Source organism: Rissa tridactyla, chromosome 21 (assembly GCF_028500815.1).
Source record: "Rissa tridactyla isolate bRisTri1 chromosome 21, bRisTri1.patW.cur.20221130, whole genome shotgun sequence".
NCBI classification, from domain to species: domain Eukaryota; kingdom Metazoa; phylum Chordata; class Aves; order Charadriiformes; family Laridae; genus Rissa; species Rissa tridactyla.
In genome coordinates this window covers 3,337,593-3,364,360 of record NC_071486.1, presented here as the reverse complement: position 1 = coordinate 3,364,360, position 26,768 = coordinate 3,337,593, and the positions used below count along the sequence as shown (strand labels likewise).

The 26,768-nt window shown below is 59.0% G+C and overlaps 1 protein-coding gene across 1 annotated transcript in view; it reads left to right on the top strand.

Annotated features, from left to right (window-relative positions):
* Nucleotides 1-26,768, top strand: part of ITPR3 (inositol 1,4,5-trisphosphate receptor type 3) — a 43,303-nt gene that overhangs the window by 8,112 nt on the left and 8,423 nt on the right. Inside the window, exons 2-46 of the mRNA XM_054181016.1 lie at nt 641-711; nt 4,689-4,810; nt 7,921-8,007; nt 8,187-8,345; nt 8,466-8,564; nt 8,692-8,775; nt 9,746-9,892; nt 10,232-10,327; nt 11,532-11,582; nt 12,145-12,287; nt 12,458-12,557; nt 12,843-13,003; nt 13,704-13,845; nt 14,090-14,251; nt 14,398-14,570; nt 14,698-14,817; nt 14,980-15,162; nt 15,247-15,498; nt 15,806-15,950; nt 16,110-16,257; nt 16,567-16,763; nt 16,917-17,046; nt 17,322-17,379; nt 17,589-17,754; nt 17,893-18,057; nt 18,273-18,341; nt 18,749-18,874; nt 19,008-19,130; nt 19,303-19,503; nt 19,854-20,105; nt 20,204-20,329; nt 20,644-20,769; nt 20,889-21,009; nt 21,766-21,950; nt 22,087-22,235; nt 22,416-22,524; nt 22,683-22,773; nt 23,106-23,275; nt 23,964-24,138; nt 24,221-24,405; nt 24,760-24,960; nt 25,400-25,510; nt 25,836-25,931; nt 26,194-26,295; nt 26,538-26,624. Coding sequence (XP_054036991.1) covers nt 641-711; nt 4,689-4,810; nt 7,921-8,007; nt 8,187-8,345; nt 8,466-8,564; nt 8,692-8,775; nt 9,746-9,892; nt 10,232-10,327; nt 11,532-11,582; nt 12,145-12,287; nt 12,458-12,557; nt 12,843-13,003; nt 13,704-13,845; nt 14,090-14,251; nt 14,398-14,570; nt 14,698-14,817; nt 14,980-15,162; nt 15,247-15,498; nt 15,806-15,950; nt 16,110-16,257; nt 16,567-16,763; nt 16,917-17,046; nt 17,322-17,379; nt 17,589-17,754; nt 17,893-18,057; nt 18,273-18,341; nt 18,749-18,874; nt 19,008-19,130; nt 19,303-19,503; nt 19,854-20,105; nt 20,204-20,329; nt 20,644-20,769; nt 20,889-21,009; nt 21,766-21,950; nt 22,087-22,235; nt 22,416-22,524; nt 22,683-22,773; nt 23,106-23,275; nt 23,964-24,138; nt 24,221-24,405; nt 24,760-24,960; nt 25,400-25,510; nt 25,836-25,931; nt 26,194-26,295; nt 26,538-26,624 — 6,166 coding nt within the window. The remainder of the gene's footprint in view (nt 1-640; nt 712-4,688; nt 4,811-7,920; nt 8,008-8,186; nt 8,346-8,465; nt 8,565-8,691; nt 8,776-9,745; nt 9,893-10,231; nt 10,328-11,531; nt 11,583-12,144; nt 12,288-12,457; nt 12,558-12,842; nt 13,004-13,703; nt 13,846-14,089; nt 14,252-14,397; nt 14,571-14,697; nt 14,818-14,979; nt 15,163-15,246; nt 15,499-15,805; nt 15,951-16,109; nt 16,258-16,566; nt 16,764-16,916; nt 17,047-17,321; nt 17,380-17,588; nt 17,755-17,892; nt 18,058-18,272; nt 18,342-18,748; nt 18,875-19,007; nt 19,131-19,302; nt 19,504-19,853; nt 20,106-20,203; nt 20,330-20,643; nt 20,770-20,888; nt 21,010-21,765; nt 21,951-22,086; nt 22,236-22,415; nt 22,525-22,682; nt 22,774-23,105; nt 23,276-23,963; nt 24,139-24,220; nt 24,406-24,759; nt 24,961-25,399; nt 25,511-25,835; nt 25,932-26,193; nt 26,296-26,537; nt 26,625-26,768) is intronic.

Sequence of the window (26,768 nt, the reverse complement as noted above, 5' to 3'; positions counted from 1 at the left end):
TAATAATTAATCACTGGGTTTGGGGGGGCCCTGCCACCTCCGTCTGCAGCAGTTACACCCTCCATGTCCCAGCGGGGTGAGCTCCCAGCCGGAGAAGGAGAACCATTGCATAAAAGTCGAACTCATCACCTTTTTGCCAGATTAACAGTGAAATAACGTGGCAACAAGTGCACCGTGCCGGAGGGGTGGATTCGGCTCAGCCGGGAGCTGGGAAAGGCAGGATTCGCTCTGGCAGGACACAGGCATCGGAGCCTCCCGCACGGGTCGCTGAGCAAAGGCTCCAGGAGCACGGCTGACAGCAAGCACCGTGTTTCTTCGCTGCTGATTTTTATCTGCCCCAAGGGACGGGGATGAAAAACGCACGTGAAAGAAATGGCGGGTGGTGGCGAACCAGGGGCGGCGTGTTCGGAGCAAGTACCCAAGAGCGGCTGGTTGCCCCAAGAGCCGAGCGTTGTCGTGCAAAATATTTATAGAGTGCAAACGGGTGGGAAACAGGAGATGCAGCTTTTGATGTTGTCGCTTTGGGCCAGGTGACTTTTGGCGCAGCGCTGTGGTTTGTGGTGAAGCCGCTCCGCTCGCTCGGGCCCTGCTGTCATCGCGTTGTTGCTGACGCCCTGCTCCTGCTTTTGTCCCTGTACAGGCTGGTGGATGATCGGTGCGTGGTGGAGCCGGCCGCCGGCGACCTGGACAACCCGCCCAAGAAGTTTCGAGGTGAGACTGGGGCGGCTCCATCACGGCCGTGAGCAGCCTTGGGGACGATGCTGGCCCCGAGCATCCGTGCCAGGGACGGGGACCAGGGTCCCAGGCACCTCAGCTCACCCAGGGCTGGGAAATGCTGCTTGTCCTTTGCAGAGGAGCCTGGAGGAATCTCGGACAGCCTTTGTAGGCTTGTTTCTGTGACTTGGCCAAACCACCTACCCTCCTGCGTTTGCCTCTGGGGGCATTTACAGAAGCATAGAAGGGTTTGGGTTGGAAGGGATCTTAAAGATCATCTAGTTCCAACCCCCTGCCCTGGGCAGGGACACCAACCACTAGACCAGGTCGCTACAAGCCCCGTCCAACCTGGCCTTGAACCCCTCCAGGGATGGGGCAGCCACAACTTCTCTGGGCAACCTATTCCAGGTTTATGCATTCACTGGAACCACCTCCGCGGTGGGATGGTCCTGGGGACCACTCACCCAGCCCTGAGGAGCAGGGCTGGCCGGGAACCACCCTTTGCAAAGGTGGGTCTGACCATCCCCAAATGCATCCCTAGGCATCCAGGCAGCTGGATGGCTACCCACCAGGAGCCAGGGACAGGAGGGGACAGACGCAGGGGCAGTTGCAACAGGCAAACTATTTCAAGGCGAGTCTGTTAGCATTCAGCACTAATTACATCTGCTGTGCTTGGCTGCACCTCAGAGAGAGCCAGGGGATTAAGTCGCCCATTTATGAGACAGGCAGGGTTTAGGGAGAGACGGTAAATCCCGACCTGTCCCCGGCTGTCACGTTTTGGGCTGCGTTGTCTCCTCCGGCGCTCAGGGCTGCGCTCGTTATTTCCCATTTGGGCGAGGGGCAGCCCCGGGCAGGAGCGGGCAAACGTGGCCAGGTCCAGGCGGAAAAGGGTATGAGTCAGTGGAAGCCGGGGCAGCTCCTGGCCTGTGGAAACGCTCCGGAGAAGCCAGGACAGGCCGCCTGGAAAAGCAAATCGTGCCTCCCACTTCCCCGGTTTGCGAGCCCTGGGGCTGGCCAGCGAGGTGGCCGCGACCTTGGGGCTCCCCCGGGGAGCAGTGGGATGTCTCTGGGCTCGAGGGTTCGAGTGGCCGGTGCACAGAGCATAGGGCTGGGATGTGGCGATAGGGCTGAGTGTACACTGAGAAAACGCCCCAAACCCAGGGACTGTGTTGTTGGAGTCGGGGTTTGGTTTAGGACAGCCCTTCCTTCCATCCCAGCTACTCTAATTTCAAGTCCCCTTTAAAAAATGTCATTTAAAATACTGGTTCCCTGCTCTGCTTTGTGCCTCCGCATCTTTCTCAGGGTGGCTTTAACATCCCACATCAGGGTGCTGCGCGGGCACCCTTCCCCACGGGGGTCCCACCCAAGCAGCGACCTGCCTCTCCGCGGGAGCTGGTGCCACTAATTTGTACATGGGGCTAATTAACGAGCCATCCCACAGCTCCCCAGAGCCTCCCAGCCCGCAGAGCCATCCCGGCCATCGTCAGACTTTCACCTGGGGCTGAATGGGAAGAGTTGGGAGCAGCCATGGAGTGGCCAGTGCAAGCCTTGTCCCAGCAGCCACACCGTCTCCCTGCCTGGCCACGGGCGGGTGTTGAATCTTTTTTCCAGGCAAAGGTCTGGTCTAGACTCAGCCTTGCTCCATGCAAAGCCCTATCAGGATATCCAGGCGCTTGTTTTAATGGCCGGAAAAGTAGCAGTCTGCCTTCTCGATGGCTATCACCGCGAGGGAGGTAAAAACAACGGGCTGCTGCTGTTTCCTTGCGGCAGCAGCAAGAGGCTTAAGAGGATTTTCATGTGCTGTTGCCGTCCCTGTATCCTGTGGCCGGACCCTGCCCTATCCTGCTCTGCGGTGAGGTGCATGCAGGTCACTCCGGGGCACAGTTCGGCTTCCTGGTGGGAAAACAGGACCCTTCTCCCGGAGTCAGGGAGAAATGGGGTTTTTTAGAAATGCCAAAAGCCACCCGGGAGCCTGTCCCTGCGGCAAGGGACGCCCACGTCGCACCGGGGCTCAGCCCTCCTTGAGGCGCCTGGCACCTCTCCGTTATTTGCTTTTCTTTGCGGTTTCTTCCCACCCCCACCCCCCCAAGGCTCTTCCCAGCATTCAGGCACGTCAGGAGGAAAAAAAAGCAAATAAAGTGCTTCAATCCTGCGCTGGGCAGGCGCCGGGATGGCAGTGAGACCCCCGGCCGTGCTGCTGCCTGAAATGCCCCTCTCCCACCCGGGGTCACTGGGGGTTTTACCCCCGTGGCCGTGCTGGGTCGCGGCCGCTCGACCGAGCATCGCTGTGCTGGCTCGCTCCCGCCGGGCCCTGCTGATGTGGGAGCTTTCCTTGGCTTCCCTCTTTCTTCCGCCCACCAGCCATCTTGCAAAAACTCATCAGTGCTTAGGCCCGGGTGCCAAAATCCCCGGCTTCCAAAGAAGCTTTGCTGGAGACGTTCTGTGTGCAAATGACTCCGTGCATCAGTTTCCCTCCTTGCAAAACAGGGCTTAACGCTGAGACGGGGATGTCAGGGCGTGCTTGGAGCCAGGGGTTTGATTGGCATCTGTCTCCTAATAGCTACGTTGTTTTGTTTTTTAACTCCCCCCCCCCAATTTCTACTTTGTACCAGCTCCTTTTGCAACCTTAATTAGCCATTTAATGAAAACAATTTAAGGTGCTGCAGGTGGCCCCGGTGTTTCTGCAGCCCCGCTCGGAGGCAGTGGGAGAAGGCAGCCGGGCATTGCAGCAGCTACGCTCGCTCCCCGATTAAAAGCTTGGCGTCACCGGCCTCCTTGGCACGGGATGTGCCATTAGCAAATAGACCTGTAAAACGAAATGTGAAACTTGGCCTCTTCCCAGCAGCCCGAGCCGGTGAGAACTGTGCTCTGCGCTTGTTTGTTCGTCACTCCCAGGTAAATAAATACGTGCTTGCCAGCCGCTCGGGACTGGGGCCAGAGATGGAGGTGATTTTTTTTTTTTTTTTAATTATTTTATTTTTTCTTTTCTTTTTTTGTGCCTGAAGTTTCTGGGCTGCTATTTCAGGCGTAATTAGGGCGATCTGGGCTGCGGAGCCCTTCCTGCCCTCACCCCACACAGCTTCCAGCCCTGACCGAGGGTTTGGGAGATGTAAGTGCCTCCTCGTCTCCAGACATCCGCTCTCCTGCTTCAGCTCCCAAAGCTTGGACCTGGGCATCTGCACTTCCCGCCCCCGCATCCCGGCCACAGCAGCCTGGGGAAAACCAGGCATTTTGGGGCAATCTGCAGAGCGCGGATGGGCTGCAAGTGTTTGGGGGAGCTGGGATGCAAACCTGGGCCCTCCGGGTCCCCAAAATGTTTCTTTTAGGACTTGAAATGCAGCTGTTGACATACAGATTTTAGGAGTGGTTTGCTCGTGGCTTCCAGCAGCTGGTAACTGCGGCTCCCCGCGAGCAGTCACGGGAGAACAGCGGCCCCTTTGCAAAACCAGCGGATCCCGACGGCACGGCCGCCTGCGGCCCTGCTGGTGCGGGGTGGCCGGTGGGCAGGGTGACAAGAGAGGTGTGGAGATGTCTGCTTATGTCCCGGACTCATGGTGGCCATGTCCTGCTAGCTGCTCTCCCTCCCGGCAGGATCTTCTCCTCGTTCGGTACAGCTGGGCTTCATCAGTACTTCTTCTTCCCAAATTGCACAGCCGTTTCCAATGAGAACACTTCTAGTCGCAAGTCCAAGGAGTGGAGACGCTCCTGGGCTCATTATTTGCCCTGATTTGAAACTAATCCACCCCTTAATGCCAGGTGACCTGACCCTTCACCAGTCCCAGCCAGCTCTCCCTTGGACCCCCAGCAGCAGATAGGGTTGTTGTGGGTTAGGAGGACCATCTCCCAGTGACGCTGCTGGGACGGGAGCAGTGTCCCGGAGCACCACTCACTCCAGCCCCTCAGTGACGTTGGCCCTGCTGGCTGGTGGCCATGTGGCTGCTGCAGCCTCAGCCTTGCTTTTCTCTTCCTCCCAGATTGCCTCTTCAAAGTGTGTCCCATGAACCGCTACTCTGCCCAGAAGCAGTACTGGAAGGCCAAGCAAACCAAGCAGGACAAGGAGAAGATCGCGGACGTGGTGCTGCTGCAGAAACTCCAGGTGAGCGGGGCTGCGAGGGACAGGGAGCGGGCGCGAGGGACCGTCCTCCCCGGGGCAGATGGTCCCCATGGGTTGGATGGGTGATGATGCCCAAACCTCTCATCGTGCACATGCTGGTATGTTTTGCTTCCCAGAAAACAGCCTGCATGCAGGCTGGCCTGGGTTTTGCTGTCCTCAGGGTGTGCCTCTGCCCAGCTGTCTCCTGTCCCATTGCCCTCCTCTCACCACAGACTGTTAGCCACAGACACCTTTTCTAGAGGAACGGCTTCCGTAGCCCTCAGCTCTTAATTAGTCATGGCATACGGTGTCTAATAAGGGGGTTGAGGTAGGAGCTCCGTAAGGCGCTTTGCGCTGGCACCTGCAGGACTGAAGGTTGGTCCCCAGGGATGGGTGCTGCACCCTGGGTTACCCTTCTTAGGAGATGCTCTTATCTGGCCTCTGATGTGAGAGGCAATTGAACCTTGGATCCTGCCACGTTCTCCTGATGGAGCTGCCATGCCATGCCAGCACGTGTGCCCTCAGCGCCGCGGGGAGCCCTGGGCAGCGTGGCATGGCCAGGCACGGCCCACACCGGGACAGCACAGGGTGAATGCAGCAGCGACCGAGGAGCCGCATGGGATTTTGTCACTCCCAGTGCAAGGGAGATGTCCCGGGGAAGACCTGCAGAGACGGATCCAGGGGGCTGAGCAGGTGGGGAGGGGAAGGTAGGGCTGCATTGCTGCTTTTGGGGCGAGAGGTGATGTCCGCTTGCCTTTCCACCCTCCCCACCATGCCCAGCCTTTGCTGTCTCAGCCCTTCTGGTGCTCCTTGTGCAGAGGAGCCCAAGGCAGAGCAGGGAGAGGGGCTCTGCCAGCCCCGCACACCCCCCCTTCCCCGGCACCCAGGGGTGCCTGGCACGGAGGAGAGAGCCCGGACCTGCTCCAAAGGGCTGTGGAAGAGAAAGGCTCCTGTTGACTTCCATGAGGTTTGGAAAAGGCCCATGTTAAACATTGCATAATCGCCTCAGACAGCTGGCGAGGCCCCGAGGATGATTCATAAAACCGAAGCTCAGGAGGGATTCGTTAAATCATCTCGTCAGGCTTCAAGCCCATCCCCGCAGGTCCCCCAGTTCTGCCGTGGGGGAGCGGGGTCTGGTGCGGTGTCAGGACAGGGCGTCCCGGCTCGATTCGGGTATGCCGGGGCAGGGTCGGTGCCTCCCGCCATGTCCAGCCGTACGCGGTTGCTGGTGTGTGGAAACACTATTTTCCCGCCTCCGTTAGACTGTAACGTGTAACATCCACAGCTGTACTGGCCACGACTGGACAGAGAAACTCATTTCTGAGCCTGATTGATTGCACTTTGGTTAAGATTTGTCTTAAAGAGATTCTGTCATTTCCTTGCTCCTTTCCGCTGCTCCCGGTGTTGCCCTTTTGGCAAACGCTCCCGCGCGTCCGGAGCCGAGCGTTGGGAGGGAGCTCTCTGCAAAGCCCCTGGTCAATCTGGCAGGACACCGGGCTCCAGGCTGCGATTTGTCAGTGTCTCCCGCGGGCTGAAAACATCTTCCAACTCACGGAGATAATTTCCTGAAGCAGAAGCGGCCCAGGTCTCGTGCGGAGAAGCCCTTTCCCAGCTTGTGCTCTCCCACTGTTGTTTTTAGTGGGTTTAAGGCTCGGTGTTTCCTGGGCTGACTAATTGTAGGTGCAGCCAGGCGCAGCGCAGACGTGCCGTGGAGGCTTTCCTCCTGCTCCGCTGGTGTCTCCCCATCTTCCCTGCACCCTCCCGGGCCTCCCACCCCCTTGTGCGTGTCCCTGACCCCCCGTCCCACCGTGGCTTGGGGACAGACCCCGTCCCATCCACGGGACAGGCTGGGAACATCAGCCCCCGTGGGCTTCGGTGCTCGGGGCAGACAATTCCCACTCCCGGCCCCGCAGGCTTTCGGCAAGGGAGGAGCTCAGATCTGGATGCAGATTTAGGACACGCCACAGTGCCGGATCGATTGCGGGGAGCCGTGTTGCTCCATGGGGTGGTTGTTAAACTCCCAGCTCCGCATCAGTGCGGGATTTCTTGGCAGCGGGTTTGTTTTGCTGATGGCAGCACCCACCACCACGGGGCTCACGTCCCCGGGTGGCACCCAGAGCTGCGTGGGGACGCAGACTTAACTAAAGTGGTGGCAACATTCAAAAGAGCAAAGGGTTTGCACTGCCACAACGTGTGCCAGGCGCGTTCAAAGCCCCGGCACCGGCTGCTGGGGCACTCATGGACCGGCTGCCCCGTCCTCCCAGTGCGGAGCTGCGATTCCAGCTGTGTTTCCCAATTCCTCTGCCCTCAAGTGAAAAGGGGGTGAAAGCAGGATGGGAAAGGGCAGATGCTCTCCCAGCTCCAGCCCTCACCACTGTTTCCTATCCAAGCTGTGGGGGAACATTGGGCTGGCACTGCCCGGGCTGGCGCCGGGGCTGTTTGCACACCCTCGCCATTCCCAGACGGATCCGCTGCGGGAGCAAGTTCCTGCCTTGCTCCATGTATGTCAACATCACTCCTCCAACTGCCGGAGCCACCGCGCGGAAAATCTCTGTGGTTTTGGAGAGAGGGGCTGCAAGCAGTGCTGAGCGATTCGCTCTTGAGGCATCTCAGCCGGCACGGACCCATCCTGCCGCATCCGCATCCGCACGTCTGGACCTGCAGCCGCCTCTGGGCACGGCACCGCCGGCCTGGCGCCTCTTGCTCTTCGGTCTCCGTACTGTCGGGAGCCCCCAGTGTCCCCCTGCTGCCGCGGAGCTGAGTTGGGTGCATCACCCCAGCCCCTGGCCCCTGCACCGAGTCCCCTTTTTGCTGCTGCCCCACAAGACCTGCTGGGGCTTTTGAGGAATTTCAGTGCCATTTTGTCGTTGTCCAAATTTTTAACTCCTTGGCTTAAAGCTCAGGGCTGCACTGGGGTCCTGGGCTGAGCTGTCAGAGTCTGAGGACCATAATATAGGTCTGGCCCATGTTGTCTGGGGGGACAGAAGGATGCTGGTGCTGCATCCCAGCCTGTCCCATCCTCCCCATAGCTGTGGAGGTGGCCCCTCTGGGGCTTGCTCCTGGGGAGTGAGGAGGCTGCTGCGACACCCAGCTCTTCTCCTTTTGGTGTTCAGCATGCGGCCCAGATGGAGCAGAAGCAGAATGAAACGGAGAACAAGAAAGTACATGGGGACGTGGTGAAATACGGCAGCGTCATACAGGTACGGGTGCTCGCTCTCCCCTCCCACACTCGGCGATGGGTTCTGGGGGAGATGCACGGATCCAGCACGGGCGAGTTGGGCTGGGAAGGGGCTCGTGGGGGTCGCTTCTGGGTATGATCAGCCCTGGGGACCTCGAGGGGCTGCACCACCACGGCTCACCCCGGTGTTCGGCTTTCCAGCTCCTCCACATGAAGAGCAACAAGTACCTGACGGTGAACAAGCGGCTACCAGCCCTGCTCGAGAAAAACGCCATGCGGGTGACGCTGGATGCCACCGGCAACGAAGGATCCTGGCTCTTCATCCAGCCCTTCTGGAAGCTGAGGAGCAATGGAGATAATGTGAGCGGGGGGCCAAAAAGTCCCCAGACGAAGATGTGCAGAAAGCACCGTGCGTGCTGCCTGCCAGGGCTCGCCTCCCGGCCTCATCCTCCCTCTCCCCTCTCCCTGTCTGCTCCCCAGGTAGTTGTGGGAGACAAAGTCATCCTGAACCCTGTCAACGCCGGGCAGCCGCTGCACGCCAGCAACTATGAGCTTGCTGACAACGCCGGCTGCAAGGAGGTACGGGGAGGCTGGGCTGCCTGCGTGGGGTCTGGCTTTTGGGGATTGCCTGGGGTTTTTTTTTTTCCCTTTTTCTTCCTTTTTTTCCTTGTCCCAGGGGTCGTGACTGTGTGCTCTTGCTCCTTAGGTGAACTCAGTCAATTGTAACACCAGCTGGAAAATCAACCTTTTCATGCAGTTCCGCGACCACATGGAGGAAGTGCTGAAAGGGGTAAGGAAGGAGGTTCGGCCGCCGCCGGCCGCCCGGGACACGGTGGGCTCTGGGGACCCAGCCCCGCTCCCCTGCGGGGGCAGGACGTGTGAACAGCCGTTTGGCTGTGTGACAAGGGCAGAGGAAAGAGATCCTGCCTTGAGGACCTCAATTTCTAGGAGAATTCATCACTTGGAGAACTCAACAGCAAGCTAGAGTTGGGTATTTTAGTGTCTCCTGGCAGCAGGTACCCGAGGGGGCATGAAATTACCCTCCGCCTTATTGCATTGAATTGGCTTTTGAGGGCAATAGGAGGCATATGTAGTGCCAGCAGTGGCTTCTAGCTGCGAGGACAATTTTCGGCTGTTTAGCCGTGCAGCAGGGCTGGCTGTTGCCTGGGAAAGGAACTTTCCCTGCAGAGCTATTGTTCGGGGCTGAGGTCCTCCAGGAAGCAGCTGGATGGGTATTGATTGTTATGATCTTACCGACCCTCGTCTCCGGGCGCCACACTTATCCCCGACTTCCCGCATCCACTGCATCCTCCTCCCCGGGGCATTGATGCCTTAAACACATTGGGGAGCGGAGCTTCTGCCTGCTCCAGGGGTGTAAAATGGGGGATTCGCACCCATTTTACAGCCCGGGGAGGGGAAGCAGAGAGAAGAGACTTGAATTAGTAAACGGAATGATGGCATTGCGGAGTGCGGGGTGCCCCGTGCCCATGCGAGGTGCCCTTCCCTGGGTTCGGAGGAGCATTTGTGCTGCTAGAGGCAGGTTTTAGCCCAGCCTCAGGTAGGTAGGACTGGAGGAGCTGATGGTGCCCTGCAATGCTTGGTCTCCCGCGGTCCTGCCGTGCCACGGCTGGGAGCTGTGCTCTGCTCTGGACCCCGTACGGGACATCCTATCCCCTTGCAGGATGGGGGGGTCACAGGAGGAGATACATGGCTTGTAGGAGAGCCATGTCCCTGGGTCTCACCACCATGTCCTGCTCCAGGGGGACGTGGTGAGGCTCTTCCACGCCGAGCAGGAGAAGTTTCTCACCTGCGACGAGTACAAAGGCAAGCTGCACGTCTTCCTCCGCACCACCCTGAGGCAGTCGGCTACCTCGGCCACCAGCTCCAACGCCCTGTGGGAGGTGGAGGTGAGCGGGGAGGGGATGGAGCTCGTGTCCATGAGCTTTCGGGGTACCTCCATGGGCTGCTGCACTTTCGCGGGGAGCGGGGTTGGTAGAAGCAGTGGTTATTTCTATCCATTTCCACCTCTGGTAGCCTGACTGCCCTGGTGAAGGCCAGTACAAGGCTCGAGCTCCATGAGAGAGCTGGCTGCTGATGGATGGGCTGTCTCTCTGAGCTCGTGGCCACCTTTGAGATAGGACGGGGCTCTTATCACCAGCGTGTTTGCCCGGGAGGGAGCAGGAACAGCATCCCTGTTCCCCATAGCCCCACGCGTTGCTGGCTGAGCTCTCCTCTGCTTCTTCCAGGTGGTCCACCACGACCCATGCCGAGGGGGAGCCGGGCACTGGAACGGCTTGTACCGCTTCAAGCACCTTGCCACGGGCAACTACCTGGCAGCAGAGGTAAGGGGGCGAGCAGAGGGATGCAGAACCTGCCCTGCCCTCGAGAGGCTGGTACCATCCCTTGCAAAGGCAGTGCCCACCTACCTTAGACAGAGCAGCGATGCCCAAGATTGTCCCTGGCCCCATTTTTGGAGCCATCCTGCCCTGGACCTCCACGGCTCCTCCTCGCTCGCAGGAGGCATTGGCGCCTGTGAGCATCATCGTCATTGCCTGTTGGCAGGGCTATGCTTTCTCCCGTGAAATCCCCCACCCCATGGTGCAGGCATTCGCTTGCCAAAATTGCTGTTCCCTGCTCCCTCCTCTTCTGGCCGGGGGGGACAGGAGGAGGTGGTCGGGTTTTTCCTCTTATTTGTTTGCTCCAGGCCAAGCAACGGTACTGGTATAACCTCCTGGTAAGATGGGAGCAGGAGATAATTCATCCTGCCGCGTTTAACTCCTCCCGATCAGGTTTTGCCCATCCTCATCCTCTGGTCCACAGCAGCACCCAGGGCTGTCCTTACCTGGGGAGGGTGTGGGCAAAAGCTGGGCCTGGAAACACCATCTGCCAGGTTTGGTTTTTTTTTGCTCTTATTTAAGGCCAGCTCAAGGCTTCCTGGTAGAGGCACAAAGAGGTTTCCGCACTTAGATATTGTGGTTTATATGACACTAATTAGCTGCCACTACCAAGAGAAAGACAGTGTTACGCCTTGCTGCCGGGGAGCAGGGATGTACCGCAGGGTGTGTGTGGGGGGCGTCTATGTGCCAAAGATGCTCTTTAGCTGGAGAAGACAACCAAAGGCAGCCCCCAGGGCACCCTCCACCACTGTGGGATGGAAAACGGCAAACACTGGGGCTCTGAAATGGTTGCTTTAAACCGAAAGACACTCAGGTGACATCTGCAGAGGAAAGAAGATCGCAGAGTGATCCCGGGCTGGCGCTGCCCGGCTTGTGTTGCTCACTGAGACCTCAGCCTGGGGCCTTGAGGGATTTACAGCAAGAGCTCGTCTTGCTGCAGCGCAGAGCCCCGGGGCTGCATCCCAGGGCTCACCCCGTCCCGCGCCTCGGGTACGGGTCACGTCCTCCAGCCCCACCTGGGCCGGTTTCCTCTCTCCGCCATGCGATGGAGGAAGGCAGGAATAGAGATAACACCCCATGCACAGGGTTTTTGGAGGGACCGAGCGGGAGGACTGATAGCTGTCTTTCATCTCCCTCTTTAACTTTTCAGGAAAACCCAAGTTATAAAGGAGACGTGGCTGAGCCCAAAGCAGCGCCCACGGTGAGCTGTGTGCAGCCTTGCTAGCAGAAATGCTGCTGCCGCTGCCTGAAATCACGCCGTCTCTTAAACTTTGCCTGAAAGCAGGGAAATGCCCCGAAACAGAGCCTGCCGTGGGGACAGTGCCCGTGCCGTGCCACCGGGTCCTGCTTGGTGCCGCGGCTGTGGCCGTAGGCTGTCCCGCTGCCCAGCAGAGCATCCCCGCATCCCGCACTCTAGAGTAGCATCCCTATGTCCCGCTTGCGAGGGGACCCTGCCGAAATCTGTTGGAGGGGTCCCGGTGCATGTTGGATCCCCAAGCCATGGGGAAGTGCCGGTAGAAGAGAGATTTGGACTTTCAGGGGTTTTTTCCTCTTTGCTGTTGGTGAGATTTGGCGCAGGGGTGGCCTCGTAGCTCAGGTGCATCACGCCGCGCTTGTGCTCTTGCAGCCCCTCGTCCGAGCAAAAGCTTCTGCTCTGAGCGTAGCCGCTGCGTGTCTCCTCCGATGCCATGTGTGTGCAGGGACGCTGGGCTCGGTGGGGCGGCTGCCCCATGCCGGGCTCAAAGCCGCTTTCCCCGGCGCAGGGGGGCAGCAGCCGTGCCAGCCGCAGGAACACGGGGGAGAAGATCAAATACCGGCTGGTGGCCGTGCCCCATGGCAATGACATCGCCTCCCTCTTCGAGCTGGACCCCACCACGCTGCAGAAGACGGACTCCTTCGTCCCACGGTACGTGAGCATGCGCTGCCGTGGTGGGTTTGAAATAAAGAAGGGAGGCTTAATTGCACGGTGTGAAATTGTGGCAAGTCTGTTCTCAATCGGGGGCTGTGCCGGGGGATGTGGAGGGTGGTGGCGTGTCCGCGTGAGGGTCGCTCACCAGGACACTGTGCCATTTGCAGGAACTCCTACGTGAGGCTGCGCCACCTCTGCACCAACACCTGGATCCAGAGCACCAACGTGCCCATTGACATCGATGAGGAGAGGCCCATTCGCCTCATGGTACGGCGCCGCTCCCTCCTCCCGTGCGTGGATTTATCCCCTGTGCCCCAGTAGCTCTTAGCGTGTTCCTTCCCACCCAGCACCCAGGGACTGAAATACCCTGATGATCCAAGGGGGTGGCTGGACACCAGCCTAGAGCCCACCCCAGTAACCTAGAGCCCACCCCAGCCCATCTGATGGGTACAAACTGGATCTCTGACTTCCCACCCGGGATGGGTGGCGGATGGTGGGGACATGCTTGGCATTGCCCTGTCTGTGTGATGCTTCTTCCCCATTGCTTCCCAGCTGGGCACGTGTCCCACCAAAGAAGACAAAGAAGCTTTTGCCATCGTCTCCGTGCCCGTGTCTGAGATCCGGGACCTGGATTTTGCTAATGACGCCAGCTCGATGCTGGCCAACGTGGTGGAGAAGATGAACGAAGGTTTTCTCAGCCAGAACGACCGGAGGTAAAAAGTCATTTCCCTTGGGAGATGGGGCCGTGCCGGGCTCCTCCAAGGGCTCTCCAGCATCGCTGCAGGATGGGGCCCCTGCCTGGGTCTTGGTGCCAGCGCTGTCTTACTTTCCTGCCCACAACCCAAATCCACGCCTGCTTCTCCCAAGAGTCTGGCGAGGAAACCAGATAACGCCGCAGCCCCGCTCCGGCCCCTCCTTTGCTGCTAGAAAAATATCCGAGGGGGCTGAGAGATGGCCCCACGATAGGGGCAGCCGGGTTAGTCACGGTATTATTTTTAGGTGGGTGGGTTCTTGGTGCTTCCTGAGCAAACACAGATCCCCCATGGGACAGAGTGAGCTGCTTCCGCCCTGCCAGCCCGCCCCGCATTGGTCCCGCGAGGGTGACTAAGGGGACAGGGGCGTTAAGCGCAAAATCCCTGGCGTGAATCACAAGCAAAGGCCCCTGGCATTTACCCTGGCACATATAGTTTCCGGAGGAACCATAGGGGCTGTAAAACCTCTTGCCTCAGGGCAGCCATTAACATCTAATAAGGAGGGGAGGATTGGCCAGCAGCTTCCCTGGCAGCCCTGAACATGGTCTCGTTGGTCCTCCAAAATGCGTTGGCATCATTGCAGGGACCTGAGTCGGGGTGGGCTGTGTGAGGTGGGCAAGCAGCCCCCCTGGCTGGACAGTCCAACCATGCCCCTTTGCAGGTTCGTCATCCAGCTGCTGGAGGACTTGGTGTTTTTCGTCAGCGACGTCCCCAACAATGGCCAGAATGTGCTGGACATCGTGGTGACCAAGCCCAACCGGGAGCGGCAGAAGCTGATGCGGGAGCAGAACATCCTGAAGCAGGTGAGTGGCCATGGGGCCCTGCATCCAAGCAAGGCTGAGGTCCTGCGGACATGTCCTGTGCTGCCCAGAGCCATGCTGGACACCAGGGATCTGGAAGCCCCCATGGAGGAGGTGTAGCTGGTCTCCAGCGCATGGCCCAGTGGGGCACCAAGCCCTCCTGGCAAGCACAGCTGGTGTCCAGCCATGCCATGGGGGTGATGGTGTGGAGGGGGACACAGCACTTATCACCTCTGCTTTTGGGCAGATCTTTGGGATCCTGAAAGCCCCCTTCAAGGACAAGGGTGGGGAAGGGCCCCTGGTGCGGCTGGAAGAGCTGTCGGACCAGAAGAACGCTCCCTACCAGTACATGTTTCGGCTGTGCTACCGTGTGCTCCGGCACTCCCAGGAGGACTATCGCAAGAACCAGGTGTGTGGGGGGTGACAGGGCGAGCCCCCATCCCACCACTTGTTGCAAAGCTCTGGGGGGCTGCTGAGGTCTCGGTGGGGCAGGGGGGACATTGCCAGACCCCGACACGCAGCCCCGTGTGCTCACCGCCTCTCTGCCTGCTCCAGGAGCACATTGCCAAGCAGTTCGGGATGATGCAGTCCCAAATTGGCTACGACATCCTCGCTGAGGACACCATCACGGCCCTGCTGCACAACAACCGCAAGCTGCTGGAGAAGCACATCACGAAGACGGAGGTGGAGACCTTCGTCAGCCTGGTGCGCAAGAACCGTGAGCCACGGTGCGTGTCCAGAAAGGCCTCGTCCCAAAGGGCTTTGTGCTGCGTGATGGGTGGGATGTGCCTCGACCAGGGGTGGAGAGAGCCCCCATGGACCTCCCTTTCACAGCGAGCTGTCTCTGCTCTGCAGGTTTTTGGACTACCTCTCGGACCTGTGCGTGTCCAACCACATTGCCATCCCCGTCACCCAGGAGCTGATCTGCAAGTGTGTGCTGGACCCAAAGAACAGTGACATCCTCATCAAAACGGAGTGAGTAGCCAAGGGGAGAGGTTGTCCACGTTTGGGATCTGATGCCCGGCCCTGCCTTCCACCAGCTGCCCCAGTGCCCTGGTGAAACTCCCGTCACCCTTCAAGGTCCAGCTGCTCCCTGTCCGCAGGAGCATCTCCAGATGTACCCCTTTTCTGTCCTAGGCTGAGGCCGGTGAAGGAGATGTCCCAGACCCACGAGTACCTGAGCATCGAGTACTCGGAGGAGGAGGTCTGGCTCACCTGGACGGACAAGAACAATGACCACCATGAGAAAAGCATCCGGCAGCTGGCGCAGGAGGCCCGGGCTGGCAATGCCCATGACGAGAACGTGCTCAGCTACTACAGGTGACGATCCCGTGGCATCTTCCCTCCAGGTGAGGGTGTAAGGGTCGCATGGCCTCACTCCCTCTCCCCCTCATCCCTGGGCAGGTACCAGCTGAAGCTCTTTGCCCGCATGTGCCTGGATCGCCAGTACCTGGCCATCAAGGAGATCTCCCAGCAGCTGGGTGTGGACCTGATCTTCCTCTGCATGGCAGATGAGATGCTGCCCTTCGATCTCCGGGCGTCCTTCTGCCACCTCATGTTGCACGTGCACGTGGACAGGGACCCCCAGGAGCTGGTGATGCCCGTGAAGTTTGCACGGCTCTGGACTGAGATCCCCACAGCCATCACAATCAAAGAGTGAGACACGTTGGGGCTTGCAGGGGCTTTTGAGGATGGGGCAGGAAGTGGGATGGCAGATGCCATCCAGTGTAGGGACTGGCTTGGCTTTAGCAGGGACTGTGAGGGGGGAATTTTTGGAGTGACTTCAATAGGTCTCAGCCTTCAGAAGGAAGTGGGCTCCATCACAGTCATGAGATTCACTTCTGGCCCTGATGCCTGGACAGATGCCTGTCCAGCTCAGCAGCTGCCTGGACAGTGCTTCTTCCAGGCTGGATGCAAGGAGACTCACTGCCATCCAGCTCATCCCCACCATCTCCCCTCACAGCTACGACTCCAACCTCAACGTCTCACGTGATGACAAGAAGAACAAGTTCGCCAGCACCATGGAGTTCGTGGAGGACTACCTCAACAACGTGGTGAGCGAGGCGGTGCCCTTCGCCAATGAGGAGAAGAACAAGCTCACCTTCGAGGTGCGAGTCCTGCTGGTGTCACTGGCACATTGCACGATGCAACATGATTTTGCTGCATCTGTGTCGAGGGTGGCTGTGCTGGCATCCCTCTCCCTATGTTTGTTTCTCCTGCTCAGCCCTGAGCATGGCGAGGTCTGGAGTTGCCTTGTCCTTCCCTAGGTCGTCAGCCTTGCCCACAACCTCATCTACTTCGGCTTCTACAGCTTCAGCGAGCTGCTACGCCTGACACGGACACTGCTGGGCATCATCGACTGCGTCCAAAACCCCCAGCTGATGATGCAGGCGGTCTACAACGATGAGGTGACGGGTGAGTCCCTGCTCCATAACCAGGCATGGTCCTGCAGGAAGGTGTTTTCCATGGTTTGCCCAGTGCCGTCCAGTTTTGGCTGCAAGAAAACAAGCCACTGCTTTGCTGACGTGGAAGCTTTGGCCTGGTCTGCACTGGGAGGCAGGAGGCGTTGAGCCCTTGGCCATGCCAGAGAAATGGCCAGTCCCTCCTACTCATTCTCTGATTGATGTCTACAGCATTTTCCAGTCTAAGTGGGTCCTTCCATCGGTCCTCTGCCACCTCCCTTTCCATCTGCACTAACTCTGCCCACTGTGGCTGCCTCTGTAGGGAAGAACGTGCGGAGATCAATCCAGGGCGTTGGGCAGATGATGTCCACCATGGTGTTGAGCAGGAAACAGTCCATCTTCAGCCCTCCGAGCCTCAGTGCCGGGTCTGCCCCGGAGCAAGTGGACAGAGGGAGGAGCATCGAGAATGAGAACATTGTGGTGATGGAGACCAAGCTGAAGATCCTGGAGATCTTACAGGTTGGAGCCAGTGGGGAGGGAGAAGCATTGTGGAGCTGTGGGTGGGACCTGTGGGATGGGGTGGTGTGGGGAAGACATGGTTTTCTGATGCAGAGAGACAGCTGGTATGAAAAGGACACTCACTTTTGCTTTCTTCTTCGCTGCTGCTGCCAGTTCATCCTGAACGTGCGGCTGGACTACAGGATCTCCTACCTGCTTTCTGTCTTCAAGAAGGAGTTTGTGGAAGTCTACCCTATGCAGGACAGTGCGGCTGATGGGACGGCTCCAGCCTTTGACTCCACAAGTAACTCTTCCACTTTGCTCCTGGTACACCTTCAACTCGGCAAACCCCACAGGCTGGGGACAGGCAGGCGGTGGAGGTGACAGCTCCAGCAGCTCTCCACCCGCTGCTGGCAGGGAGCATGGGGGGACTGGAGTCTGTGCAGATGGGATGAGGTGTTCTGTGTCCATCGTGGATGCTCGGAGCAGCAGCCAGGGAGCTGGGTTGGTTCCTGCAGGTTTCTGCCGATGCAGATCATGGTGGCTGTCCCTTTTCATGTCCCTTTCCTCTCCCATCAGCCGCAGCCATGAACCTGGACCGGATCGGCGAGCATGCAGAAGCCATGTTCGGTGTGGGGTGAGTCCCTACCCCCTCCGGTGCATAGTTAGCCTGGCCATAGGGCTCTTCCTCTCCTGTCCATGCTGCCGAGGCTGAAAGCTGCAGGTGACGAGGAAGATGAGGCTCTAAAGGCTAATGCAGCTGTCCCCATCAGCCCCGAGGGGTGACTGAGTGCACGCAAGCTCCCACGTGGCTGCTAACACCAAGCGCTTTCGTCTCGGCTTCAGGAAGACGAGCAGCATGTTAGAGGTGGATGACGAGGGAGGGAGGATGTTTCTGCGGGTGCTGATCCACCTGACGATGCACGACTACCCGCCGCTCATCTCCGGCTCCCTGCAGCTCCTCTTCAAGCACTTCAGCCAGAGGCAGGAGGTCTTGCACACCTTCAAACAGGTAACCCTGGTGGGACACTTGGCTGTGGGTGCAGGACATGGGATGGGTCCCAGCCCCTTTCCTTGGGATGGAGATCTGGAAGAGGAGGGGAATGGGTTTCGTGCCCCAACCTGGAAACCCCTGGGAATGTCGCTGCAGGTTCAGCTCCTGATCTCAGCCCAGGACGTCGAGAATTACAAGGTGATCAAGTCAGAGCTGGACAAACTCCGCACTATGGTGGAGAAATCAGAGCTCTGGGTGGACAAGAAGGGCAGCAGCAAAGGGGAGAGCACGGTGGAGGGGAACAAGAAGGAGAAGAAAGAGGTGAGAGCCCTGAGCGAGACTGTGGGAGCTGGGGTGGGAGGGGATTGGGAGGCAGAGGTGCCGCTCGCTTCAATCCAACACCTCACGCCTCTCGATGGGCCATGCACCCCTCTGCCTGGAAGAGGAGGGTCAGGGAGAGTCCTGTGGGGGGTAGTTATTCCTCAGGCTTTGGAGAGGTGCGGTGGGACCCTGGTGTTGTTTCTGTCCCCTTGCAGCATGCTGCCGACGAAGAGGTCATTGCGCCGGGAGAGAAGAGCAGCGAGAACTATCAGATAGTCAAGGGGGTAAGTGAGACCGAATCCTGGCCCCTGGGTGCACCAGCAAGAAGGGAAAGGGTGAAATCATGGGGGGGATTTCCAAGCTCTCCTGGGGTTCAGAAGAAATATGTCCAAGCCAGGGCTTGTTCCTGCCAGCTCAGTGCAAGGAGGAGCCCTGTTACATCCCCAGGGCTCGCGAGTGAGCCTTGCACTGGGAGAACTGGAGGGGAGGGGGTTGGTGATGGCTGCAAGGGCTGCCCGCATGGCACTGCGAGGAGGAATTCTGAGAGGGGTGCCAAGATTTGCGAGCGATGCAAGGAGCACCTGGGTTTATGAAGGGCACATCTGGAGTGCAAGCAAGCCCCCAGTGCTGGTGGCCATCCTGATGGGCTCCCAGGCTCAGTGCCCCTCTGCCATGGTCCTTCTCTCCCCAGATCCTGGAGCGGCTGAATAAGATGTGTGGGGTCGGAGAGCAAGTGCGCAAGAAGCAGCAGCGGCTTCTGAAGAACATGGATGCCCACAAAGTGATGCTGGATCTGCTGCAGATCCCTTATGAGAAGGTGGGTGGGCAGAAGCTGGCTAGTCCTGAAGTGCCCAGGGCAAGGGGTCAGGGATGCGGGGACCACCCCCATGCATGGGCAGGACAGGAGGGGTGGCCAACTCTGGGCGTTTCTCTTCTCTACCCTCCCTCAGGGTGATGCCAAGATGCTGGAGATCCTGAAATTCACCCACCAGTTCCTGCAGAAGTTTTGTGCTGGCAACCAGGAAAACCAGGCCCTGCTGCACAAACACCTCAACCTGTTCCTGACCCCCGGGGTAAGGAGAGGGGACTGAAGGGTAGTTGGAGGCAACAGCACAGGGAGAGACTTTGGTACCGCTCCTGGGGCTGAGAGCAAGGGATACAAAATGCAGCAGGAGACCCCAGGAGAGGAAGAGGAGGCTGCTCCTCGCAGCCCCCCAGCCTCACTCTGCTCCCCTGGTCCCGCAGCTCCTGGAGGCTGAGACGATGCAGCACATCTTCCTCAACAACTACCAGCTCTGCTCGGAGATCAACGAGACGGTGCCGCAGCACTTCATCCACTGCGTGGCCACCCACGGCCGCCATGTGCAGTACCTCGACTTCCTGCACACCATCATCAAGGCTGAGGGCAAGTACGTCAAGAAGTGCCAGGACATGATCATGACCGAGGTGAGCGCCTCTCCCCACAGCCTGTGGGGCATGAGTGTGGGGTATAGCAGGCATGGCTCCTGGGAGGTGCATGGTTGGCTTTTTCCTTGAGGAAGAGCCTTCCTGGCCATGCCGGCTTCTCCCTGGAGTAGGAAACATCTCCAGGAGCTTAATGCAAGGTCCAAGAGCCAATAACCATGGAATCTTTGGATTGCACTGCAAATGCCTAATTTTTCCTGTAAATGCATAGCCCTTTTATCCTTCACTGGCTGCTGCCTCTCATCGCCCCGCTGCAGAGGACCCCTTTCTCTGCCTTGTGGGGTTTCTGACGATTGTTCTTCGGAGCGGTGACCACTGACCCTTCCCTGCAGCTCACCAACGCCGGGGACGATGTGGTGGTTTTCTACAATGACAAGGCTTCACTGGCCACCCTTCTGGAGATGATGACAGCGGCCAGGGACGGGGTGGAGGAGAACAGCCCGCTGATGTACCACATCTCACTGGTGGACCTGCTGGCCGCCTGCGCCGAGGGCAAGAATGTCTACACGGAGATCAAGTGCACATCCCTGCTGCCCTTGGAGGACGTGGTGCGGGTGGTGACACATGAGGATTGCATCACGGAGGTACGGGGCACCCAGTGAGGAGGGGGCCAGTGGCTTTGCACTGATTGCCTTCTCCTGATGGTGCCTCTGCCCCGCCTCCTTCCCCCCCGCCCTGGCAGGTGAAGATGGCCTACGTGAACTTCGTCAACCACTGCTACGTGGACACGGAGGTGGAGATGAAGGAGATCTACACCAGCAACCACATCTGGACTCTCTTCGAGAACTTCACCCTGGACATGGCCCAAGTGCGTGGGAAGGGTTGGGTGGGAGGGACACAGCAGCAATGGCTGGCGTATTGGATGGGGACAGGTTGGTGTCACCGGGGCTCCTTCAAAGCCTGGGCAGCCAGACATGGGGCATGGGCACCATGGGGACTTGTGTAGCTGCCACGCTAGGGGCTGGGGAGCCATCAGGGCTGTCTGGCGTAGACCCAGGAACTGTCACCAGCCACAGCCTTCAGCTTAGCAAGGTCCCAGCAGCGCTGTGTGCCAGCAGCATCCAGCCAGGATGTGTGCTCACCTTGCCCTGGTGCCATCAGCATCGTCCCTTCTCCTCGCAGATGTGCAAGAAGCGAGAGAAACGCCTGCCAGACCCTACGCTGGAGAAGTATGTGCTGACGGTGGTGCTGGACACCATCAACGCGTTCTTCAGCTCCCCCTTCTCGGAGAACAGCACGTCGCTGCAGGTAATAAGGTGCCGCATGGACAGGCCATGGCTGGGGGAGGAAAGCAGCTCATCGAGCCCCCCGGGACAAGGTCTGGGCACACATTGCACTGATACATACCTGCCTGCTCTCTCCTTCAGACCCACCAGACCATTGTGGTGCAGCTTCTCCAGTCCACCATGAGGCTGCTGGAGTGCCCCTGGCTGCAGCAGCAGCACAAGAGCTCGGTGGAAGCCTGCATCCGCACACTGGCCATGGTCGGTAAGGAGCTGTGCCAGAGGGATGCTCTGTCCCCCACCGGCCAGGAGGATGCAGCCACCCTCGGCTACCTCCACTCCGGCGGCGAGCGAGAGCCACCGTCCCTACTGCGGGCCTTGGCAGGGCGCCCCGGCTAGAGGCTGCTGGCCGGGAATGGGGAGGTTTGGCTCCGGGATGTGTTTTTTATGAGCTACATCTCGGATATGACCCACCCCAGGGTGGCATGGGGATAACCGAAGCCTGGGCTTGGTTGGGAGATCCCTGGCGTGTTCCCTGCTGGTGAAGGGCCTGGAAACAAAGCCAGCATTTATGGTGGTTTTCCCTGGCCAGGACTTTGCCCTCAGCCTGCTTGTGGCTGCCTGACTCCGGACAAGGGTTGTTAGCACTGAGTCAGCCTGTGGAAAGGATTGCTTGTGGTTAGACGCTGGGTGGGGATTTCCCTTTGTAATTCGAGGCAGGGTGCTTACAACATCTCCACGCTGGGCTTTCCCAACCGAAAACTGGAGCTGGTGCCTCTTTCCATCCTACGCGTGGCTGGGGGGGCTGCGGGCAATGTTGTGCTGCAGTGGGGAGGGATGGATGGAAATACTCCACCCCTCACTAGTCTGGAGGAGTTTCCTCTTGTATTTAACCCAACTCTTCTCTGCTGCAAATGAAGAGGCGGTGAAGGGGTGTCTGGCCCAAGGCAGTGTGGTAGGACCCAGCCGATGGGGTGGGCTGGGTCATGGCTGTCCCCAACTCTGGCTCTGTCTCCTGCAGCCAAGAGCCGCTCCATCGCGCTGCCCATGGACCTGGATGCCCATGTCAGCTCCCTGCTCAACAGCAGCTCCACCAGCACCGTGCAGAGGAACACGTCCAGCTACAAGACGGCCACGCGGACCTTCCCTCGCGTCTCCACCACCCCCAACCAGTGGGACTACAAGAACATCATAGAGAAGCTGCAGGTACGGGGCAGGGAAGCAGCGGTAGCATGGATCCGTGCATGATATCAAGAAGGTGCTGGCGTTGCAGGGGTCCCTCTCCCGTGCTCGTGTCTCCTAGGCATGCATTGGCCCTAAAGGTGTGTGCTATGACTTGTAGGACATCATCAACGCCCTGGAGGATCGCTTGAAACCACTGGTGGAGGCTGAACTGTCTGTCCTGGTGGATGTCCTCCACCGGCCAGAGCTGCTCTTCATGGAGGGGACGGAGGCGTTTCAGCGATGCGAGAGTGGAGGTTTCCTGTCCAAGTGAGGATGCTTTGCGATTGCCCAGGGGTTGCCGGGAGTGCTGAGAAGGGCTGGTGACCTTCAGCCTCTGTGGGTTGTGCATCCTGGTGTGCACCTGCAGAGCGAAGGGGCGGTGGGGCTGTTCTCTCGGGGCACCCCCTTGTCCCTCTCAACCGTGTGACGGTGGCTCTGCTCTGCCAGGCTGGTGCAGCACACCAAGGACCTCATGGAAACAGAGGAGAAGCTGTGCATCAAGGTGCTGAGGACGCTCCAGCAGATGCTGGTGAAGAGGAACAGATATGGCGAGAGGGTGAGCACCATGGTCCCGTGGCGCATCCCCAGCCCTGCAGCCCCTGTCACCCAGGCTGGCAGTGCCCTCCCCGCCGCAGCCCACGGGTGCTCAGCCATGTTCCGCTTTAGCACTGGCCTTGGCGTTGGGAGACTCATGACGTTTATTTGTCTTGGCAGGGCAACCTGCTGCGGAAAATGCTCCTGAACAATTACCTGCAGAACAAGAAGTCCAGCTCCAAAGGGGAAATCGTGGATGCTGCTGGGGGAGGTGAGTGCCCGGCTCCTGCGCCTTCCCTGTCTCTCTGCGCTGCTCACACACACCTTGAATTCCCAGCTCCTGAGCCATGATGGGATCAGATCTGGTCTCCATTCCCCCACCTCCGTAGGAGTAAGGGATTTGGGGAGATGAAGGGATGTGACTGGGCTAGTGGGAGGTGTCTCTGCCCATGGCAAGGGGGTTGGAACTACATGATCTTTAAGGTCCCTTCCAACCTAAACCATTCTGTGATTCTATGACTGAGATGCCCCTGGCAGTGGTTTATCTGTACTCATTCTCCTGCACTACCACAGCATCACGTCCATCCGTGTCCTCTCATGCAGGCCAAGACCAGGACTGGTCCGCTATTGCTGCTGTCCAGTGCCGGCTGGACCGAGAAGGGGCCACCAAGTTGGTGGCTGACCTCATCATGAACACCAAGAATGAGAAGATCTTCCAAGAGAGCATCCTGCTTGCCATCCGGCTGTTGGATGGAGGCAACACCGAGATCCAGGTGCTGAGCCCCGGCTGCGTGGTGGGCGCCAGCCCCGGGGGAATTGGGCACCCACAGTTTGCTGGGTGCGGCGTCATGGCCCCAGCACTTGGAAGATGTGGTTGCAGGGCAGTCCTCCATCCTGGGTTGGCCCCTGGGTAGCAGGCTTGGCCAAGATACTGTTTGGTTGCATGTGTTTGCTAGCCAGGGGAGGAACTGCAGAAATCTGTCTGATTTTGAGTTTTCCAGCTCAGTGGCTGGATGGAGCTGGAAGGCTGGGTGCTGCGACAGGGGCAGGTTGTCGTAGGTTGTTTCTGGAGTAATGCTGATGCCCTCTGCCGGGTATTGCTAAAATGGCTCAGGGCTGCAGGTCTTGGGCAATGACTCGTGGGTTATCTTGAATCCTTTTTCGCAGGGAAGCCAACAAATTAATTGTTCGTGCAAAACCCAGTGGGGCTCCAGGCCTGGAGCTGCTGCAAGCACTGCTTGCTCTGTCCCTAACCCTGTGTTTAGGGTAAAAGAAAACACAGCGGCAGGGGATGATCCACCCCTGTAAATCCAAGAGGACTGTGATGTCCGGGGTTGTAGCATGGAAATAAACCTGCTCGCCAGGTTTTCTCAGACAAGGTCTTGAGTGTTGGAGGTCACCAAATCAGAGGGGCAGGCAGTTTGGACCCCATGATGGAGACTTGCCCCTCCTTCCTCTCAGAAATCCTTTTACAACCTCATGACGAGCGACAAGAAGTCTGAGAAGTTCTTCAAAGTTTTGCACGACCGGATGAAGAAGGCACAGCAGGAGACCAAGTCTACGGTGTCTGTGAACATGAGTGACATCGGGAACAAGCCTCGTGAGGACAAAGACGAGCCTGACCCTGGTACCAAAGGTACAGGGCCGTGTCCCCTTGGTAGAGCCAACGTCCGTCTTGTTGGACGGTCCCATGCTAACGAGGTTGGATTGCCCTCTAGGACGAGGAGACACCTTCCTGATGCCTGGCACCCCTTCCCGATACCCAATGGCCATAGGGTTTCGGAAGGGCCATGACACCGGGGAGCAGGGTCAGAACAACGAAATGGGGGTGACGGTCCTGATCATGGAGCCTATCCTGCGATTCCTGCAGCTGCTCTGCGAGAACCACAACCGGGACCTGCAGGTTGGTTACGGGGGCTGCCAGGGACGGGGGCCAGGGCAGAGGCCACAGGAGGGGGGGGTGGGACGGCTGGGCTCTGCTTCAGTTTGGTCCAAAAAGCCATTGCGCCGGTTGCTCTGTGCCTCAGTTTCCCCATCTGTAAATGCATCGTCCCATACGGGTAACTTTTCTTAGTGCTGTGGAAGTTCACGGCACGACTGTGTCCCTGGGACTGAGTGCTGTGCTTGGAGGTCTGTCCGTTACAGCCCAATTCTCCATCGAACTGCAGCTGGAGGGGGCGTGGGGAGGGGGATCCGGACTGACACCCCCATCAGAGCGATGCCGCTCAGTCCCGTAACTGCAGCCTTTGCTCGACAGAACTTCCTCCGGTGCCAGAACAACAAAACCAACTACAACCTGGTGTGCGAGACGCTGCAGTTCCTCGACATCATGTGCGGCAGCACCACGGGGGGGCTGGGGCTGCTGGGCCTCTACATCAACGAGTACAACGTGGCCCTCATCACCCAGACCCTGGAGACCCTCACCGAGTACTGCCAGGGGCCCTGCCACGAGAACCAGGTCTGTGGGGATCCCAGCAGGGCTGGGGCATTCCCGGCGGGACTGGGGCGTTTCACCGCTGGGCAGGGATGCCCGAGGGAGGATTTGAGGCGGGGGATGAGTTAGAAAGCAGCAGAGACAGGGTCAGCTTTTGGTTTCGGTGTGTGAAGAGGAGCAGAACGCGGGCAGCAGAGGATGCCAGGGTGCACAGGGTGCTGCACGCGTTATGAGCTACTGCTTGGCTAGATAATATGGTGATGCAAACGAGGGTTGAATAATATAGTGGTGCAAATGGCGCCCTTTCCAGGGATACGGGGGGTTTGGGGCTCCTGGGGTAATGGGGCCGGGTCAGTGCTGTAGGCAGGGCACCGTTTCAGACCTGAGCCGTGTTGGAGGGTGAAGCCGGGGGGGACTGGCAGCATCCATGGGATAACGCATTGCGTTGCTCCCTGCCCCCCAGAGCTGCATCGTGACCCACGAGTCCAATGGGATCGACATCATCACAGCCCTCATCCTCAACGACATCAGCCCCCTCTGCAAGTACCGCATGGACCTGGTCCTGCAGCTGAAGGTGGGCAGAGCCTGGGGGACGGGCTGGGATGGTGGGCACGCATGTGTGCGTCGCTCCACGGGCTCCAGCTTAGTGGCATGGCCATGGGGCGTGCTGCGGGGTGAGGTGGCCGCTGTAGCAGGGACTGTGCATGTGTCAGGTCCTCGAGTGTGGGAGCACGTGGGCTTGGTGGGATGGGGCTGGTGCATCTCCACCGTGTGGGGCTCAGATGCCTCTAGCACGGGGGAGATACAGCTGACCCGGGCACGAGGGAGGTTCTGCCCACTCCGAAGCCCTGGGCAGAGGCAAGGCACTGCTCCCCTCAGCAAGGACTTCTCCTCGCCAGGACAATGCCTCCAAGCTCCTCTTGGCCCTCATGGAGAGCAGACACGACAGCGAAAACGCCGAGCGGATCCTCATCAGCCTCCGCCCGCAGGAACTGGTAAGGGCTGACAGTGAGACACCCCCAGCCTTGCCCTGCTGAGCCCCCAGCCTCTCCCCCTGGCCCATTGCTCTTCTGCCTATGGGTCCTGATGCAGTTTCTCGTTTGCAATCCAATAACCGTCTCATCTTCCATACTGCTGGTCACCGTCTTTGGCACAAGCATCCATACTTAACGGTTTTCCCACAGCCGTTCGTGGCCAGAGGAGGAAAAGGAGGCAAGGAGATGGGGAGAAGCTCACTATCCCTCTGCTGCCTTCCAGGTCGATGTGATTAAGAAGGCCTATCTGCAGGAGGAGGAGTGTGAAAATGCCGAGGTTTCCCCCCGGGAAGTCGGCCACAACATTTATATACTGGCACTGCAGGTACTGAGCTGTGACAGCAGGGTCCCTGCCAGGCTGGGCTCCCCGTGCCGTGCTGGGCACATTTTCCTCTGTATTTATTTACATTTTCTCCAGCCAGGCTGGCCCCCCTGGGGAGGCATGGCTGGGAAACGTGCTTTTGGCTCCTGTGAAAAGCCGCCCCAAGGCTTGCCATCCCGCTCCCCTGGGCGCCGGTGGCTGCTCGCCAGCCGGGGCTCACCCAGCTATCGCTGTCCCTCTTCCAGCTCTCCCGACACAACAAGTCCCTGCAGCAGCTCCTGAAGCCGGTGAAGCGAATCCAGGAGGAGGAGGAGGAGGGCATCTCGTCCATGGTACGGAGGGGACTCGGGAAGGGAGGCAGAGCCCCTTCAAGCCACCCTGACCGAAGACTCCAAAGAGTCTCCCACCCTTGCTGAGCCACCCTGGGTTTCGTTGTTTAAGATTTGATGGGTTTTGGTGTTTCCTAGGGGGACTAA